Source organism: Fringilla coelebs, assembly GCF_963513975.1.
Source record: "Fringilla coelebs genome assembly, chromosome: 4".
NCBI lineage: Eukaryota > Metazoa > Chordata > Aves > Passeriformes > Fringillidae > Fringilla > Fringilla coelebs.
In genome coordinates this window covers 15,783,144-15,802,354 of record NC_140032.1, presented here as the reverse complement: position 1 = coordinate 15,802,354, position 19,211 = coordinate 15,783,144, and the positions used below count along the sequence as shown (strand labels likewise).

At 38.5% G+C, this 19,211-nt stretch overlaps 1 protein-coding gene across 6 annotated transcripts in view; it reads left to right on the top strand.

The window, feature by feature from the left end:
- Nucleotides 1–19,211, top strand: part of LDB2 (LIM domain binding 2) — a 211,348-nt gene that overhangs the window by 57,848 nt on the left and 134,289 nt on the right. For all 6 annotated transcript variants that reach the window (XM_084204321.1, XM_084204322.1, XM_084204320.1 and 3 more), the window contains exon 2: nucleotides 13,500–13,602. In XM_084204321.1, the coding sequence (XP_084060447.1) occupies nucleotides 13,500–13,602 (103 nt within the window). The remainder of the gene's footprint in view (nucleotides 1–13,499; nucleotides 13,603–19,211) is intronic.

Here is a 19,211-nt window from a genome sequence, read left to right as displayed (position 1 = left end):
GAACAAGGAACTGCTTGCTTAATCCAAAGTATATTTGATCCTCCTTTGCCCTTGCTGATATACCATGAGATACATGGTGGGCTCTGTGCTGACCTGGCAGTTACTGATGGGCTTCTTGCAGCTTTCAAATCTCACATGTGGAGGTTATAAAAAGTTCACATTCATTCTAGAATGCCTCAGGTTAGGGATAACTTGATATGTGATTTTAGGAAACAGATGACCTAATCCAGGAGACACTACTACTGAAGCTGAGAGTATCAATAAAAATGTGTGTCTGTGCATCTGGTTTTAGGAAAAAACGTTACAATTCAGAAAGTAGAACTAAGAGAGGAAGAGGGGAGGAAAAAAGAGTAAATAATTTTTTTCTAGAGGGGAGAGGTGATCCTTCAGTGTGCCAGATAGAAATCAGGTGTAAAATTCAAGTGATTGGAGAAGAACTCATTTAGAGGAGGAGAACCCTAAAAACAGTCAGCCTCTGAAACCAGCACCCTCCAAAGGGCATCTGTGCTATTTTGATATAATATTTCATTGAGGACCTAGAGAGTGATCCAGCTACAACTAATTTTCTGACAAAACATAGGGCAAAGAAATATGATAGCATCTCACAGTGGTTGTCATTGCACTAGTAGAAAACAAGCTGCTTGATGTGGATCCATATATTCTGGGCTGAGCTTGACATAAGGTTCTCTTAGTCTAAGAAGGCATTAGCACTGAATCTTTTCTGATTTTCTGTCTCACTTTCAGATGACAGCTCCTCTGGCAGTTAACACATTCCCAGAAATGGGACTGTGTAGTTTCTTGGCTTTGTCAATGCTGTTACTGCTGTCTCAGGCTCTTTGGTACTATGAGCACAAATCTTTTAGGAAAGCTCTGAAATGGTAGATGCTCTGGGTTTATGGCACTCCAGGGAAACACACTGTAATTAGAAAAAAAAATTAGGGTTCTGAACATGACCATTGTATATTTTAGTTAGAATGCACAACTGTAATGAAACAAACAATGGTATGCCCACAGTATATTTTATTGTTAATATATGAGGATTTAGATTTTTGAAAATAGGTCTGAGCTGCTCGATAGGGGCACTTCTGTGGGCTCTTGAAGTTATTTCAGTCTCCTCTGCAGCAGCTTTGTCCATACTTATCCATGTTATGCAAAACTGTTTTCTTTCCTAAAATAGTTTTCTTGTGTTTGAGCTTTCTCACAGATTCATATTTTTTCTGGTTTTAAACATTTTGTATCAACACTGGTAGGTTTTTTTAGGCTGTAGGTACACATATGTCTCTAGATCCTATTCCTTAGCTGGGGAGGAAGGAAACTGCTTCTTCAAAAGCTTTGCTTGCTCTTTGTCAGGAGATGCCTTCACCTGGCAGGCACTGAGCTTAAAAATCTACATCAGCAGTCCAAGGTGTCACTTGGCTCTTTGACTAATGTGAAAATGAAAAATCAGAAAGACCATTAGTAATTTTTTCACAATGTTGGCTGGCAGGAACACACCAAGAAAGACCCGAGTTTCAAAGCAAATTCACGTTTTCTGTGAGCAAGTTTTCTGAATTGTCACTTTTTTGCATTTCTTTATGTACTGGAACTTTACACAGAGAAATTTTGACAGCCTTAGAAAACAGGAAAGGCCAAATACCACTTCTGGCAAACTAAGAAATCTTAACTGAATCAGTTTTACTGATTTAACAGCTCCACAGAGTCTGAAGTGATTGGCTGTAGTTCATAGGAGGCTACTGTTGTAATGAAAAGATGTTTAAAATTTCATTAAATGTTTACAGACCCAGAGGTGAGGCCCCAGTAGATTATCATATACAACATAAAGACATATTAAAAAAAAACCCTGCTACCTGTTATGAGCTTTCAACTGGATTGTATCAGGTCTCAGCTTCAAGGATGACCTTAGTGGGTGATTTCCTTGACAAATGTAGCTCACACTTGACTTTGCTTACTTTGTTTAAAGTTAGATTTATACAATTTTCATGTTTAAGCAGTAGGGTAGCTAGTAAATAGACATTTTTAGTAAGTAATTGCTCATGTTGTTACTAGTTGACTGACAGCAAATGAAACCCTACAAGGATTTTTATACATACTAGTGGTAGTGATACAGCTAAGTGGCCACTTGGTAGGTGAAAGCTTTGTTTGTCTAGGGTTTTAGCATAATCATTAAATCACAGCTTTCTCTAATTGCTTCAGCTGCAGCCAAATTCAGTTGGATGGGATTCTGAAGCAAATGGAATTCTGTCACATTCAATATCAGTGTTTGCTTTATTAAATAGCATTTCTCTGGGGACCTGCATAGACTTTTGGAGTTTTTAATTTGTTACAGTATGTAGTAGCTGGCTTCTGTAAAGGAATTGTTCACCAAGCTGCAATTTTATTATTACTATTGATGCCTTTTTACTTTAAATGAGGTTGACAAGATAAGAGATGCCATTTAGAAGAAAGCTTTACTTACTTTCCTCAGTGAAGACTGAGTTTTGAAAGGGAGCACTTCTTGGCATGCATAAATTCTCCCATTTCTTTTGAAGTGAAAATTTAAAGTTAATAATTAAAACAAACACACAAACCCACTCTGTTATCACAACCTCTGTGCTTCATTCTCTCTGTATTTCTTTCAGTGCCTTTCAGTACAGTATATCCTTTGATTTAGCAACCCTAACAGCCTTGTCAGTGATCTGTTACACTGTTCTACAATATTAGAGCAGCAATAACAGTGAAAGTTTTGGTTCTAAGTAGATTTTTCATGGCGAGCAGGCAATTCAGACATCTCCATCTGAATCAGAATTTTAATTTGTAAATGCAAATGTCAGTTTAAAAAGTGCACTCCCCTGTGTTTCTCACCAGCAAAACTTGAAAACCGTCGTGTACACAGAATATGCAAGTGTCTGGAGCCCAACTCATCCTCACTTTGTCAAAGCCACCTGAACTCCTGATTTGTCCCTTTGTTAGTCAGACTGGCTGTACCTGCTCAGTAGTGAGTGCTATGTGCTGAGGAGGATAGTGCTGCCCCACAGAAACAGAGCAACTGAGTGATCTGAGGGTCGCAGGATAACGCAGGAGAAATGCCAGTATTTGATCTGTGTTGTCTTGACCTAGGATTTCCTAATATTTTAGATTACCCAGGGCATAGGAAGATATATTATGAACAATTCTGTCTCTAGCGTAATTGTATTTTGGGCAGGAATTTTGTATCCAAATACAGTATGAGATTAAAAAAAAGGTCTTGAGGGCCTTTATTTGCAACTGTGACTAGCCGGGGAGTAAAGTCAGGAAGCCAGGCAAATAATCACATCTTCTTCATTTAAAATATTTCATACTGGCAGAAGTCTTTAACCAGTTCTCCAACTTCTGTCTGCCACTTGGAGCTTTTTATATGAAACAGCAGGAACCTGGCAGCCTGGAGATCTTTGAGAATTGTGAGCAGAAAACTTGAACATCATTTATAGGTTTTCCTGCCAAGACTGTAAAAATCTAGACAAAGTAGATACAGTTGTTTCATCCAGCTTTTCACGTATTTTTGTCCTTCACTAAGCTCTCAAAGCCTCAACCAGTTTTCTTTCTGACTTTTAAATTCTTGGTAGATATATAGAATAGGATTTATCTTACCTACCTTTATCCCTAAAAAAGTTACATGGCTAGACTGAACCATTCTCTAGGCTCCCTCTACAGACAGTGAAGAGACAGAGAGCTGCAGGAGGCTTTTTATCTCACATGAATTTAGACAACTGTCTTGGGGTGAGATGAATCCCAGCCCTGTTGTCACCCTCTAGCTTTGATTCAGCAAATGTAACAAGTTCCATTTCCATGCTGGGATTTGGAGCCTTGTATAGAATATTCCAACATCTGATTTCCACTTAATTTAATAGAAAATGAATGCATAAGTCTTTTAATTAGCTTTGAAAATCTCTGCCTTAATGTTTGATTAAGTTTGAATGCACGTGTGTTTGTATATTTAAAAATTGCAAGCAATAAATGTAGCTGTATTATTTTCAAATACCTGAGCATCTGATAACTGCAGCTGACCAGTGGTTCAAATGGCCACAGCAGATGATACTATGCTGCATTGTTGAAAACTGGAACAAGTAAATAGAGTCTAACATATAGAATTAATACCTTAATACCTCAACACTATCTTTTTATCTTATCTCTCTCTTAAGTAGAATTTAGATTCTGAAATATATTTAACACAGATAATATTTGTGGATAGAGTGACATCACCAGCTGACAAAAATGACTGTGATTACAGAATGTACACAGGAATTAACTTGGAGTGTAGTTTTGCTATAAAAAAGAAGTAATCCTTTAAAAATTCACAGGAGTGGGGCTTCTGATATGGGTTGAATAAAAAATGTGAATGAACTTTTAAGGAGCATAATTTGCAGGTCACTGTAACTCTTTTATGAAATTATTTGCTAATTACCACAGTGGGGTTTTTTGCTTAAAGAATATGCACTGTTTATGTAGCAAAGATATAGAGGGATTTTTCTATTACTTGTGCATAACAAAGAACTCATATTTGTGCTTTACCATTGCTTCTCACCAAAATTTCTGTAAGGTGCCATAATGTTTACTTCTCTGTACTGTCTAGAATTATACAGTGCTTTTACAATTTCTTTGGGTGATACCTGAGCACCCAAAACCACAGTCATATTATTAAACAATTAAATGCAGCAATATATAATTTAAAGTGTAGATACAGTTGTAAATTTTAAAAGGAGTGGTTTCTTCAATACTTCTTTTTTAATTGTTTTCTCTTTTTCTGACTAGTTGCTAAATTAAATTTTTGTGCATGAGATTACCTGTCCTCCATAGGAGATGGGATATACAATATACTTGATCTTTTCCACTTCCTGTACCTGTATATAGAAATAACAAGAAATAACATCTCTTTGGTTAGAGCTCTTACCTGGTTGCAAAACTTAATAGGAAGTCATAATTTAGAGTTAATTAGACTTGCAGACTAGCAAAAGCATAGGTGGATCTCAGTTCAGCAAAACAGTTAAACATATCCTTAATTTTAAAAGTCTCTTGCTAAGTCTTAGCCAAAGTTTTCTCAAAGTCCTGTAGGGTAAAGTTGTGCTGGAGTTGTGTGTGATGGTCTGGGCTGGAGTTGTGTGTGATGGTCTGGGCTGGAGGGGACCCTAGGGATCGTCTGCTTCCAAATCTTCTGCCACAGGCAGGGGCACCTTTCACTAGACCCCATTGCTCAGAGCTCCAGCCAGCCTGGCCTTGGCACTGCCAGGGATGGGCACCCACAGCTTCTCTGGGCAGCCTGTGCCCCTGCCTCACCACCCTCAGGGCGCTAATAACCTGCTGGCTTTCACTTTAGAGCCATTTCCCCTTGTCCTATCACTACATGCCCTTGTAAATAATCCCCCTCAGGCTTTCTTTCTGCATTTAGAGATATGTATCTCCTCATCTATATGCCTTTTCAATCCATATAATCTTGTCTTATGATAAAATCAACTCTTTGTAGCTGCATTACCTAGCCCTTCCACTGTTTGATACTCCTGCCAGACTCCAGCATGTAACTGGGAGGATGGTTTGTCTTACCTGTGTTTCCCTTTCCCACCTAGATCACCAGATTCACGCAAGAATAAGGAAAAATACATAGCAGAATAAGTTTTTTTTAACTCAGCTGAAGAGCCATTTATGACCCCTCAGAGAACAGTCTGTTGGATCATAGTTTAGACTGCAGTTCTTCAGAATCAGGGACCTGCTGAAGGTCCCAGCCTTGTACTTGTCTCCACATGGTGCTTCTGTGAGACTTCAGTGATCAAAGAGGTGGGGAGAGTCCAGTGTGGAATGGAGGTGTCAAGGACTGTCTCCATCATGTTTCAATGTAGTATTTAGATGCTGTCAGTAATAATTTTATTTTCACTGTAATAAATGATAAAGGGATTTGTGTTCACTAAATTTTAGAGCCTTGGGAGTTGGTGCAGTTGGATACATAGACCTAGAGAGACTCATTTAGTAATCTTGCTGGGAATATGAGTTTTTTCTATGCCCTAGTGACACATAATATTTGATGCTCTATATTCACTCATGGCAATACTAGTTATTGCCTTTTCATTCGGATAGATGGCATAGCAGCTTCCATTTACTCATAGAGATGGAAGTAAACAAGGTAAAAAAGAAACCAGGTCAAAATGTCAGAATAAAATAAGAACATTTGTATGGCTGACAGTAGTACATTAGATAATAGACACACTTAATATTCCATCTCTATAAACTATTCTCAAAGGCAGAGGCTGTGGGGTATTCTCGGGCAGAATAGAGAAATGTAACTGTGGTTCATTTTTGATAAACACAAAACTCAGGTCTGTGATTTGTCTGGAGTGATCATGGATTGAGAATACTACTAAGGAAATCTATTACTGTTTCCAGCCAGCCAGAGATAGTTTCATGCCTATTGAAAAAAAGGGCTCAAATTTAAAACAATTTTGAATATGGATTTAGTATGCACTGTATATATACCAAGTACTAACAGATAAGCTGCTGTGGGTGGAAGTGTATAGCTCTGTAAAAACTGCACAATCTGGTTGTTAATGCCCAGTCTTTTTGTTCTCACAGCCAGAATATAGGTCTTCTCCCTGGAGACCAAGTGCAATCTATCCCATATATTTTAAAAGGACAAAAGAGCATCTTCTGCTGGTCAATGATGATACTGCTGTGAAATCTCAAGGATGATGCCATGTTGGCAGAAAGGAATTGGCAGTGGAGTGTTTCTTAAGCCCAGCTTCACTGCTCTTTTCCCCCCTTTCTTTCTCCTATCCATTCTTGTGCACAAGTTTCAGGAATGGAAATAATGAATTCAAATTAAAGAAGCCAGTGAAATGACACATTTCACAAGTTAACTCCTTCTGCTCTGTACTGCTTACAGATAAGTATTAAACTGCAGTCTCCTGTCTGCTGCAGGTGAATAGTCAAACATGCAGAGAGTGGATATTTAAGAATTCATTTCTCTTTTGTCCACAAGCTTCAGTAAAATTTAAAGACTGACAAATAATAGGTTTTAGACCAGGCATTCTTCTCTGATTCTGTTATTAGACTGAATCAGGTATGTCTCTGTCTTATGCTTTCCTGACAACTTAAGTTAAAAATCTCTGTAATTTTAAGCACTACAATTTTAAAAGGATACCCAAGTTGTTATACATGTAGCATCTGTGTAGATGGAAAAATCAGGTGGCTGAGATGTAGTGGAATAACTGTTCTTTTATAACTGTGTGTAGACTGGTCTTGCTGTTTGCTAGCCTGGTGAGTATTTCCCACAAATACTCTAACAAAAGGTATCTAATTTGGGCATACGCTAGTGGAAAGGGTCAACCATCCTTCTGAACACAAGAAAAATATTAGTTGCCCTTATTTCAGTGTCAGCATGTTTCAGTTTATCTGAACCCCTGGTAAAATTTCCCAGTGAGGACTTGCTATTTGTGACATATAATTGACATTATCTCAAAGCACTATAAATCTGCAAAGCTGAGTTGTGTGGCCAGTGTCATTACAGCACAGTGTTTTTTGCTAAAATGATGCTGATTCTCACCTGTCTGGGTTCAGAGCACAACAAGAAAATGTCATGGATCAATTTGTGTATTTTGCAAAGCCTCTCTCCTTTTCTATTATTTTGCTGCTGTTGTTGTTGTTTCTCTCATTTGTATCTGAAATCAAATAATTCATGTTTGATTTTCTGTTGCCTGATATTGTGCTGATATATAGGCAATAAAAATAGGATCTGATATATTAGGCATTTCTAGTGAATGTGTAAGAGTAACTCCCTATTACGGGCTTTTCCCTGGAATTCCTTTGGATTTTTAAACCAGATTTACTCCAGATTTACATGAGAGACAGAGATGTTGCCCCCATTTTGCACCCCAATCAGTCTCTCAGAGGAGGCATTGCTGTGGGGATCTGTTGCATGACTATACTTTACCTTTTCAATAAAACAAAAACTTGGTTTTGTTTCTTTACTGTACAATTGAAGATAAGTTCCTAAGTGGAATGTAAACAATAGTTCAATTAATTATTAAGTGAGCTGAAGAGACTGATATGTTTTGGGCATTGAGCAGAGTTTTGGCAAGAAGTTGCAAGTGTATAATGGAACAGAAAACTACTTATGACCAAAGCCAAGTCTTAAAATCTTTTAGCCAGTTTTATTACACATTGTTTGAGAGATGGAATCCAGCCACACTAGTAAGTGAAATAAAAGAAAGCAACACCATTAAAACTGTGAATATGTGTGAAATAACAAATGGAAGGAATAGAGTGGGGCATTCCTGGAAGGGAAAGGGAGATGGAGATTCTGTAAGGTACCACTAGGTGCAAGATTAAAGGTATATTTAATTCTGTGTAAAATATGCTCTATGTTTGAAATAAAATCGATGAAATAGAATAACAAATGGAAAAGCAATGGAAGAGGTTCTTAAAAACTAGCCCTGAGTAACCAGATTGATCCTCTTTCTCAAGTACTTTTACTAACTATAGGGTGCCACATATTCTTAGCAAGGATACTGGGAAAATAGGAAAGGTGTGCATGTTCTTGTGTAACAGACAGCCATATATGGGTTTCCCACCTACATACATATGAGCATTCCTCTCTTTCACTCTGTTCATCCTGTTCCAGGAAAGCCAATCTAGGATGCAGTATCTCTAATCCATGCTGAATGTAGGCAAATAGCAAAAAGCCCTATGCCAGATTATAAAACCATTGTGCTTTGCAGGGCCAGACCTACAGATGAGTACTCAAATTTCCAAATCTACACAAATAAGATATATGGATCCCTGTTAATTTGTTATTCATTTGCAATTTATATCAGAATCTTAAATATATTCAGTAGAGACAATATTGGTCTAATTTAAAATTAATGGGGAAAATTATTGGTTTCTTTTATTTGGACATTTTATTTTTCATGGTTTTTCCATGTGCTTTGAGTATAAACTTCAATGTCAGATATTTTTTTATACTTGTGAGTTTTGTAATCTGTGATGGCTGTGGAGTTTTTCCAGGTGTATTTAATGGCATAATCTTATCTTGAACTGCATTTTGAAAGCTCAAGTGTAGTTTAATTTGCTGGGAACAGGAGGAGGGAAGGAATGCCATTCTTTCCTTAGGGAGACAGCAGTTCCTTGTGCAACATTAACTTAAAAGAATATGAGACACATATATGTTGCCAACAGAAATGTAGATGTATAGAGTTCTGAAAATAGTAAGTGTCAATAGGGAAGGGTTGCAGATGCCAGAAGAAAAATGTAAGCTCCCAAGTGCACACTCTCTTTTTATTTTTGCCTTGTCCAATGCCAAGACTGACGTTTAAAATTCAGGTTTTCCCTAAAAAGTGATTATTAAAAAAAGTCTGACTTCAGAACAGATGTGTTTGCTGTGTGTATTCAGAATTGTATTTATTTGTTTCCATAAGTCTGTTTGAATATAATATTTTCACCTTCATGTTAGACATGTGCAGCCAAAAGCAATATGAGGGAGAAACCAAATTCAGGTTCTCACTGGGCATGAGCTGTGGAGCTGCTGTGGAGGGGCAGCTCTGCCCGAGGCTCATGGGCAGCAGGATGTCTGTACCCACTCCCCCTGGGAACACAGCAGTTGTGCTCTGCAGCTCTTTCCCCTCTGCAAAACACTAGCCTAGAAATGTGTAACAGGACATTAATCCACTTAACCTGCAATGGCAGCAAACTGAACCAATTATTACTACTTCTATCTGTGTTAGCCACCAAGGACAGGTGTTCACTCTTCTTTATAGGAATCTTTTCACATAGGTGAGGACTTTCATCATGTTCCCTGTGAGTTTCTTCTGTCTTATGCAAAATACAGCTAGATCCTACTACCTTCTACCGTTCTTCCTTTGAATCTTTTGGGGTTGGTTTCTTTGCATGTCTTTAAACTCATTGATTGTTGTGGTTCTCAGCTAATTCCTTTAAGAGTGGGAGGCCCAGACTTGGCCATAGTCCTCCAGAAGTGGACAGACTATTCCAGTTGAAGTCTTTCCAGAGATGTGTTTGCTGGAGTGGAAGGGTATTGTATCTAAGACATTTCCCTTTATTTCCAAGAGCAATTGATTGCTGACATATTGCTTCATGATCTGGACCATTTTCTACAATACTGCTTAGTCAGTTATTCCCCATTTTGTTTTTGTACTTTTGTCACTTTATTGAATTTCATCTTCATTTCAGATCATTTCTCCAATCTATCAAAATAACTTTGAATTTCACTTCTGTCCTGCAAGGTATCTGCACCCTTTAAAGTATGATTTCATGTACTGACTTTTTACATCAGTCCATTCTGCCTTCCAAGTCATTAAAAATAAAGGAATTTGAAGAAAATGCCATAGTCTCAATTGGCCTCATATTCCAGTTGCAAGATCTATCACAGGCAAGTGGAAAAGCCTCATTTAGCTTGCAGACCCTTAATCATGTAAGTGTGTAAGGTGTAAAGAAGAACCCAGCTTGACTCTCAGATCACACAGTGAACATACGGGATTTTTAGATGGAGGGGGAAAAAGAACATCATTGTACTTAAAATCTGATTACCTTTGCCAAAGAAAATCAGAGTCAGGAAAAAATATTGAAACAGTAGGATTCCATTTACTTGGAGACCCTATTCAGAGTTGAGCCATGCTTCAAATTACAAATAATACCAGGGGTGGAGGGGATCAGAGGAACAATGACAGTTGTGGAAGAAGTCGTTTTGCTGCTTGGGTACCCGGCCACAGCAGCTCAGCATCTTCACTTCTGACCCAACTTGCTGGCTGTGTCTGCCCTCTTCTCTCCTGTGACCTATTCCTTAAGTTTATTTTAATACATAATATTTTTAGAGAATTAATATTTTTTTGGTTATGTTTAGGCCATTATTTCAGTGTTTGAGCATGTGAGTGCACTTCGTGAAAGGGAGGTTGCCATGGTAATTTCTCATTATTGTTGAATAGAAAAATAATTACTCTGGCGAAATCCCCCATAACCTGTCAAAGCATAAGTTAAAGATGCCTGAGGGCAGCCTTGCCTTCACCATCCCCTTTTTGCAAAAAAAAAAAAAAAAAAAAGGTTGTTTTTTTTTAATAACTGGATCCTATTTTGGTTTGGCTGGGGATACCTCATTGGGTTTTGTTCACATTTGTCTTTGAGATTAGATGGGCCCACCTGTGACAAGGGTGGGGCAGAAAATTGATCAGCAGAGCATTTCAAAGCTTGACAGGATTTATATACTCTTTTTTAAGAGTATATAAGTCGGGTTTTCTTTCTGGGGGTGGGGTGTTGTATTTTATATTTTTCTTTCTTCCTCACCTAAATTATGCAAAAAGCTTAAGTAAAAGACTTTGGACTGTGTTCAAACTGTGAGAGAGTCTGGATATTTCATCTAACCAGGGAGGGAACCCACAGTAATTCCATTTCCACATTCTTCTTGCTTTCAAGACTTCTTGGGAGCCAGTGTGAGTGCAGATATGCATGGTTTTGAGGTGAGGCCCTGCACTTTCCCTGCTCTTCTCTATCTTTCCCACATGCAGTTAAGTCCTGGATGTGCCACGCTCTCCTTTTTGTTCCCATGTCATTGGATGCTACAGGAGTAGCTCCAGTGATACTCAACTACTGCATTAACAAGAGCTGCAAATGTTGTGTGTGGCATTGCTGAAATTTTTCCCTCCACTCTTCCTTCCCTATGACAAGCATGTCCAAAAGGTTAAATGGTACTGCAGCCCCTCTTTACTCAAATGGCAGAGTGGGAGCTCACAGCTCCTTGTTGGACAATGCACTCTTGTATGGGCTCGTAGCGCAAGCCCCAGGCTGTGCAGGGTGCAGGGCCCTGTGCAGGGCTGTGTTGAACACCTGGGTGTGTTTCATGTGACCACTGAGTGTTTCATGCTTGCTGTTGTGGCTGCTTGGCTACTCAACACAGCAGTGTTTGCACGTGGGAGCACTCATCAGGTTTACACCAGGAAAGAACAGCTCTCTGTGACAGCAGATTTCTGAGATGTGGGGACAGCTTTGATACCTCTTTGTGTGACTGAATGGCAGGGCTGTATGATCCTGTCACTGCCAGGTTGGATGAGCCTTGGCAGGGAAAGTGTATTACAGGCTCTGACTCAGACAAGAAGTCTCTCTAGGGTCTCTGGAAGGAACCAGATTGTTAAAACCTGTCCTTACCATTTCTCCATTGGATGCTTGACAAAAAATCAAAGTGAAATTGAGAGGGATATATACCTTGCTTAACATTTTGGAGTGAAATCCAAAAGTAACATCAGCAGCAGAACTAAAATCCCCAGATTGCTCTGCATGTGTACATAATGAATATGATAGATGCATATTTTCTTTTAAATTGGCATTTTATCTCAGGATCTTTTTCCTGTGAAGCAAACATTTGTTTGCTTCATTTCTGGCTTAAACCTATATTGCTCAGGCATTAAGAGGTGCTCAGACCTCGCTGTGCTGAGTGAACCTGGCCTTGCTCACTGGAAAGGAAGGTGCTGTGAGCAGGATAGACTGGCTCTGAGGAGTGCAGCCAGGGCTTCTTCAGAGGTCTATTTCCAGCTTTGTTACTGACCCTGTGTGCTAGAAGTCCTGGGGCCTTAAAGGAGCAGAAGAGACTGAATCAAAAATTTTTAATCTAGCTATGAAATATATCCATAGCTTTTGAACAAAACATTTAGTGGGTTTTGTGTTGCCCAACTTCTGTAAAACCCTTGCAAGCTGGACCACTTCACTTGCTCAGGTTTTGGTGCCTGTGTTCACACATCCAGGTGTGAAAATGCCTGGTTCAATTGATAAACTCAAGAAACTACCTGTAGTGCTGTGTTGGTATGTGTTTGCATTGTTCATTATTTTAATAATTGCCCTGTTCCAGCTATGTGTATTGCTGTGAGTCGAAGTATGCACAAGTCGTAACTTTTTTTTTTTTTCACTTCTTGTATCACACTTAAAAGTAAAGATTTCACACAACAATTACATTTAAGTAATTAGCAGGTATTTAATCAACCTGAAGTATTGTATTTATATTAAATGCATTGGAGTAGAATGGCCATTATATTTAGTTTCTAAATAACTTTCTTGTCATCTTGTGCTGATGATGAAGTTATGTAACATTATAGAATTAAGCATATATATCGAGGGATTTTTCATTACCAGGACCAAGCATTTGAGACACACAGCCCAGAAAAGGAGGGAAAACTCATAAGTGCTTTATTTGCAACTGATGTATAAAACCATATCTAACATTTGGAGAAAAAAAAATTTATGGAAAAGAAAGGTTTTACATATTTAGTATGCTGGATAAAATGAACGTTTATTCTACAGTAAATTAAACACTTCAGGTTTTTTTCCTAAATTAGAACTAGAACTTTATCTAGGAAAAATTAGTTTGAAATATCATATAGACATCTGTACCCCAAAACCATAGGTGAAGGAGCCAAGCTAGGTGTGATCCATTTGAATTTCTTTTACAACAGATGAACATATTTTCATTTTGCCTCCTGTTAAGTGAATGATCTGTTGCTTCCTAGGATAGTGACAACCTCTGGTGGGATGCCTTTGCAACTGAATTTTTTGAAGATGATGCAACCTTAACACTTTCATTTTGTTTGGAAGATGGACCAAAGCGATACAGTAAGAAATGTATATTTTTTGTTCTAATGTTACGTATGAGTTTTAAAAAACAGTTTATCTGTACAAGACAGATGCAACCTGGCAATGACAGAGTCACTTGCGTATATTCAGTGACTATTAAGTTACATTAAAGAATTCCATGAATTGGGAATCCATTTTTTATGGAATTCCTCTGAGTTTTATTACATGAAAATAAATTATTTCCTAGTGGAATGAAGCAAATAATAAAATATAATCTTTGGATTTTTTTTTTTTAATTAATGTGCTTTGTGGCTGTGCTTGCACTCTTTGGTAATTTGTCTTCTGCAAAAATTCAAGTGTTGAGTTTTGTGGGCAAAATTGTTCACAGAAAGGGAACTTTATAGCAAATATCAGTATTATTGCTGGTAGGGCTTCCAAAATTAAAGAGGGATCAGAAAAACAGCAAATTAAAATCTATATCCTTGCTGATGTGGCTAAGTGTTATTCCATCAACTGTGTGGATCTATGCTGCTTGCCCACATTAAGGGCCAGCCTTGGATGCTGTCTGAGCTGCAGTGGAAGTCTAGAATACTCTCAGCTGAGCACTAAGTGAAAGCTTGAATAAAAGTGAAGCAGTGAATAAATCTGATGATATTGGAATCCATTGCCTGCACACACTGAGCAGCAAAAAGGGATAAAATTAATCAAACAAATTGTTTGAAGTGAATTATTCACTCAGCTTTAGCACCAAGCAACAGAGAGAGAAGTAAACATTGAAAAACTGCCTTGCCAGTTGTTTGACTCCATTCAGAGTGACCCCTGCTTCATGGTGACAGACTGTGCTCTCTACTTAATGTTCTGAATCTTTTGAGGTTCTTCTTTTTCATGAGAGTGACTGATTGTCAGCCTATCACTCACATACTTCTAATTCCTATTATCAGTTATCTCAGGTATTTATTTGACAAGTGTTACCTTTTCTGAAGAAAAAATAACAACCACTTTGAATGCACGTTTCTTGGATTAGTGTTGACAGAATTACAGTTTCTTGTCTTTCAAAGCAAGTGATAACTCTCTAAAGGTCCTCAAATTACAGCCTATAGCAACGTTGGTAACAGCTGATCTGTCCTGATTAGGTTGAGTCAACTTGTCAGATATCAGATTTGCTAGTTGTGTTATCAGTCCAGAAGGCACAGATACATCAGCAAAAAAGCAATTAATGTCCAGTTAGATCAGAGGGAGTTGTGGTTCTGGAAAACAGTGCAGCATATGAAAGAATTTGTCAACGTGTAAAATACTCCTGTTGTCACAAATGCTTGATAATGGTTGTATTGTCTGTAACTGGGACAGTTTGGCACGAGGTAATACTGGGATTCTTAGCATTGTTGCTGATAAGAATGATTGAAAGATCAATTTACTGTAGTCATGCTTTTAGAAGTGACTAGTACACAGAATTTTTCCTCTGGTTTTAATTTCTGGCCTCTGCACAAACTGATTGGGTTATTCTCAACATCTGGAATTGAAGCTCTGCATTTAAAGCTCTTTGTTGGTAATTAATATTTCTTTCCTTTGTTAGTTAATATTTACTAACTAGTGAATAGTTAATAATAAATCAATAGTTACTGAACTACAGTATTAGTGATGCTTTTTGACATGAGCAGTATTCCAACTCAGTGAAGCTCTGAAGAGCATGCTTGTGGCTATTCCTGTTTGAGGCTTCCATTGCCTTCTGAGAAGGCTTTGGGAGCAGTCTTGAGGCCTCTGTGCTGTCCAAGTCCCTGCTTGGGGACACCTTTGGCATTGCTAGTGGTGTCTGCAGAGTGAAGGCTGCATGCTGAGAGTGGCTCTCTCTTCCTAGCTGGGAACTTTGTGTCCAAAACCACACACAGGAGTTGAGAACAGAGAAGTCTGTTCCCCTTACCGCTCTCTGTTTTGCTTGCCCAAGCCATGCTCATGCTCTGCTGTTCTCTTATGGGTGCTCTTGGCATCTCCCAAGAACCACAATGACACCCAGAACTTCTGTTCCAGGCTGGTGGAATTGCTGACCAGGGGCTGTGGCTCCTGTTGGTGAGTATGGCACGTGGTTGCAGCACCAAACATGAGGTTCTGAAAGGGGTGAAACAAAATTGCCCTTTTCTTCATCTGTGCTGTCCCCAGCAGGACACCTGCCTCCCTTGACTAGGGAGTATGCTCTTTGTGATGGAGAGGGCATTAAACACATTGGAACTGGCAGAGAGGAAAGAGAAAAGACAAATTGTTTGTTCTTATTCTTGTAGGCACAAGAATACAAGACAGTAATGGAAGGAACCAAGATAAGGCCCAGGAAAGGAGAAAAAGGCATCCTTTGAGAAGTTGTTTATAAAGTTGAAAGTGATGAAAGATGCCAACCTCTTGCCTTTGCTCTAGGATTCAGGTCAAAATTGCCTGCCTTTGTCTTACTTCAGCCTGGGAGAGCTTTGCTTACATCTCTGACATTGATTGTGGCCACCACGTTATGTTTTTTTTTTCCTTTGGGCAATGTTTTCCCACTTCTGAGAACTAAAATATTCTGTTTTGGAGCAAACAAATTCAAAAAAACCCATTGCATGTGTGCGTGTGTGGAAAGGACAAAAACTTTTTTGCTGTCCATGGCTTCATTTTTCTCTGGGTTGTGGCAATTCCCCGTCCATTTCCCTCCTTCTTCTCAGGGGCTATTTAGAACTTGTGTTAAGCCATCAGAGACATGGAGAAGCACTCGATTTTGCCCCAGGTTCCTTCTTCAAAGCCCCTCGAGAATGTTGTGGGAGGCTGCTGGGAACTAATCTTGAGTGCAGTTCCCAATTTTCTTTGGGGCTTTATTTTCTTGGTTGCTGTAGACTTTTTCTTTCTGTGAGTTTGATATCATAGCCTGTTTCCCAGCTGGCTCTGTCTGCCCTCTGCTCTTACCTGAACAGTCCAATTCCACAGCCAATGCAAATGTTCAGAGCAGGGCTGTAAATCAGTGTTTTTGTAAATGGTAGAAGATTTTTTTTTTTAATTACTTTTATTTGCCTCCCTTTTTGGTTTAGCTTTAATATACAGTTTTGTCCAAGAGATTATAAGGGTGAACTCAACTTTTTTTTTTTTTTGTTGTCTCAGAAAACAAAGTTGCTTATTTACTTTTGTGGCCCAAAACTGAAGCTTTATGAAGAACACAAAATATTTTTAGGTCTTTCATTCATATTACCATGCTTTACAGCTCTCCTCTCTATGCTGAGAAAAGCAGTTTTCTTCCCTTTGCTGTTCTCAACGTTTCTCTTCAACTGTCAGCTCTGAGATTCTTTCATTTGTAGGGAAAAAAAGATATGGTTCAAAATGGGGATTTTAAGTCACTGGGTTATGTTTACTTTGCTTCACATCAGGCAACACTATGTACTGATACTCGAGCCAGCTTTAAATGTCCCTGTATCTGCACAGCACAGCATGTAAAGATACTTACTTATGCCCTGGGAAGAGCAGAGGTTTGTTAGTTCAGTGATCCACCTGTTTTAATTAATTTGATTGCCAGGTTTGTTAGACCTCGACCTAGTTATCTGTGCAGAACAATATTCTGCCTTGGATAGATGTGACTTGAAAGCCCAGCTTAACTTTTTCTTGCAGAGATTCTGTGTCAGACCAGAAATAGCTGCTGTGCCCGTCTTTGCAGATCCTTTTGTCTTTCTTCAGTATTTGATTTCTGTACATGCAAGAACTTTACCTTCTGCAAGTCTTTCTCCCTGCTACAGCATTCCAGAAAGAAGATACTATCTCCTTTCAAACAGACACTGAAAATATGTTTTTCTCCTACTTGCTTATACCCCTCAGCTATTCTTTTGGTCTGCTGTTATCGATGAACCCTACTTATATTACTGAATTATATGTTGAGATTTTAATGAAAATGCTGCAGAAAATAAAAATATATTTTAAGTTAACAAAGGTGTAAGTTAAGCATTTCTCTTGTCTGGCTTCTCAGGGTAGCTTGGCTACCCTGAGATGGAGAGAAACCTCACACATTCCAATGCTTAAAGACAAGGAAAGATTCCCAAAAGTAGAGATGCGACCTGTCTTACCCTGCACTGAATTATAGTCAACAGAAACTAGGATGTAAACACATGAAGTTCATTCTACAGTGAAAGCAAAAAGAAATTTGCTCTAATATATTATGCCCTGATTTGATTGTTCAAGAAATAAATAGGATTTAAACAAAATCGAGAAAAGAAAATATGCCTAATGAAGCAGAATTTTTGTTTCCTTGTTGTGGATAAAGCATTCATTTCCTGTTAAGAGGCTTCTATCCCTGTAAAAGAGTAAATACTAGACTCTGATCCATTGTTGCCCAGGTTCTTTGTTTCTCAGAGACAAAATATTTCCCGAACAGATAAGAGAAACAAGTTTGATTGACAGCTCTTAGCAGAGTCTCATCAGCTGCTGTGCTGACAGCCTGGTGATGCGCACTGTGCTGATGTGGTAGGGACTGACAGGTGATTGACAGCCCAAGACTGTGGAGACAGGAAAGATGAAGCATGCTCAGTAAGAATAATGTGCAGTGTTTATGCAGCACTGCAGAGAATAGGAGCTAGAAAGTTAACTCTTTCAGGGAAAGGGCTTTTTTAATGTGTAATGAATGCAGTTGCCACTGTACAGAAAATTAGAGCTTGTCTACCTTTCTCTTCTGTTCACTAAATGATTTCTGTCCATGGAAGAACTACAACGCTGTGAGGAAGCAAAAGCACGAGCTATTACATTTGTAGCTGTAAAAAAATTTCATGAGTGGTAGATATGATGGAGTCCTCAAAATGGATTTATTTAAGCTTATAGATGTAGAATATATTGAGAATCTCAGGCACTTTTTATAGGCTTTCATCACCCAATTTTATATGGCATTGCATAATGTTACACAGTAGAAATTTCAAAAGGAACAATTTGAGCTCTTTGCTCTCCCTATCCTTAGGAAAATATAGTGATTTCAGTTTTATTGTTGCTCTGAATCTGTAGCTGATCATTGAATATGTATTTTCTGTTATAATTTCTACTGCAGTTTGTGTTTGGAATGTACAAGGTAACTGTACCATGCTTTGCATTTGATGCCTTTTTTTTTTTCATTTTCTCTACTTGGCTCATGAACCCCGTTTGATTTTTTTCATGGAAGGAAGGAAGGGAGGAAGGAAGGAAGGGAGGAAGGGAGGAAGGGAGGGAGGAAGGAAAGGAAAGGGAGGGAGGGAGGGTTGGTTTACTGGGCAATAGTTTCAGAGTAAACTTTGGGCCAAGCTGCAAAATCATCAACTTTGAAGTGTTTATCTAAGTTTTTCTGTGTGCCTTTAGAATATATTGCATAAGTCTATTTCAGATTTTACTACAAATTATTCAATTAATACACAGCAAGGAAGCTGCAACAGATTGTGAATTTGTCCCTGTTTTTATAACCTGTGCAGTGTAGGTAACTTTATAGCCCTTTATTGAAAAAAAAATTGCAGGTGTTAATGGTGAGAAGCTACATCTAGTGGGTATTTCTTATAAGCATAGTTTGGGAATAAACAGGGAAAGTTCATTACACATTACCCACTTGCATAACTATTTTCAAAAAGATGGTTTGAGGGGCCAGCATGCTACATTATCACTCCAGGTTTCTCTAAAACTCTCATCTAGCTTCTCTC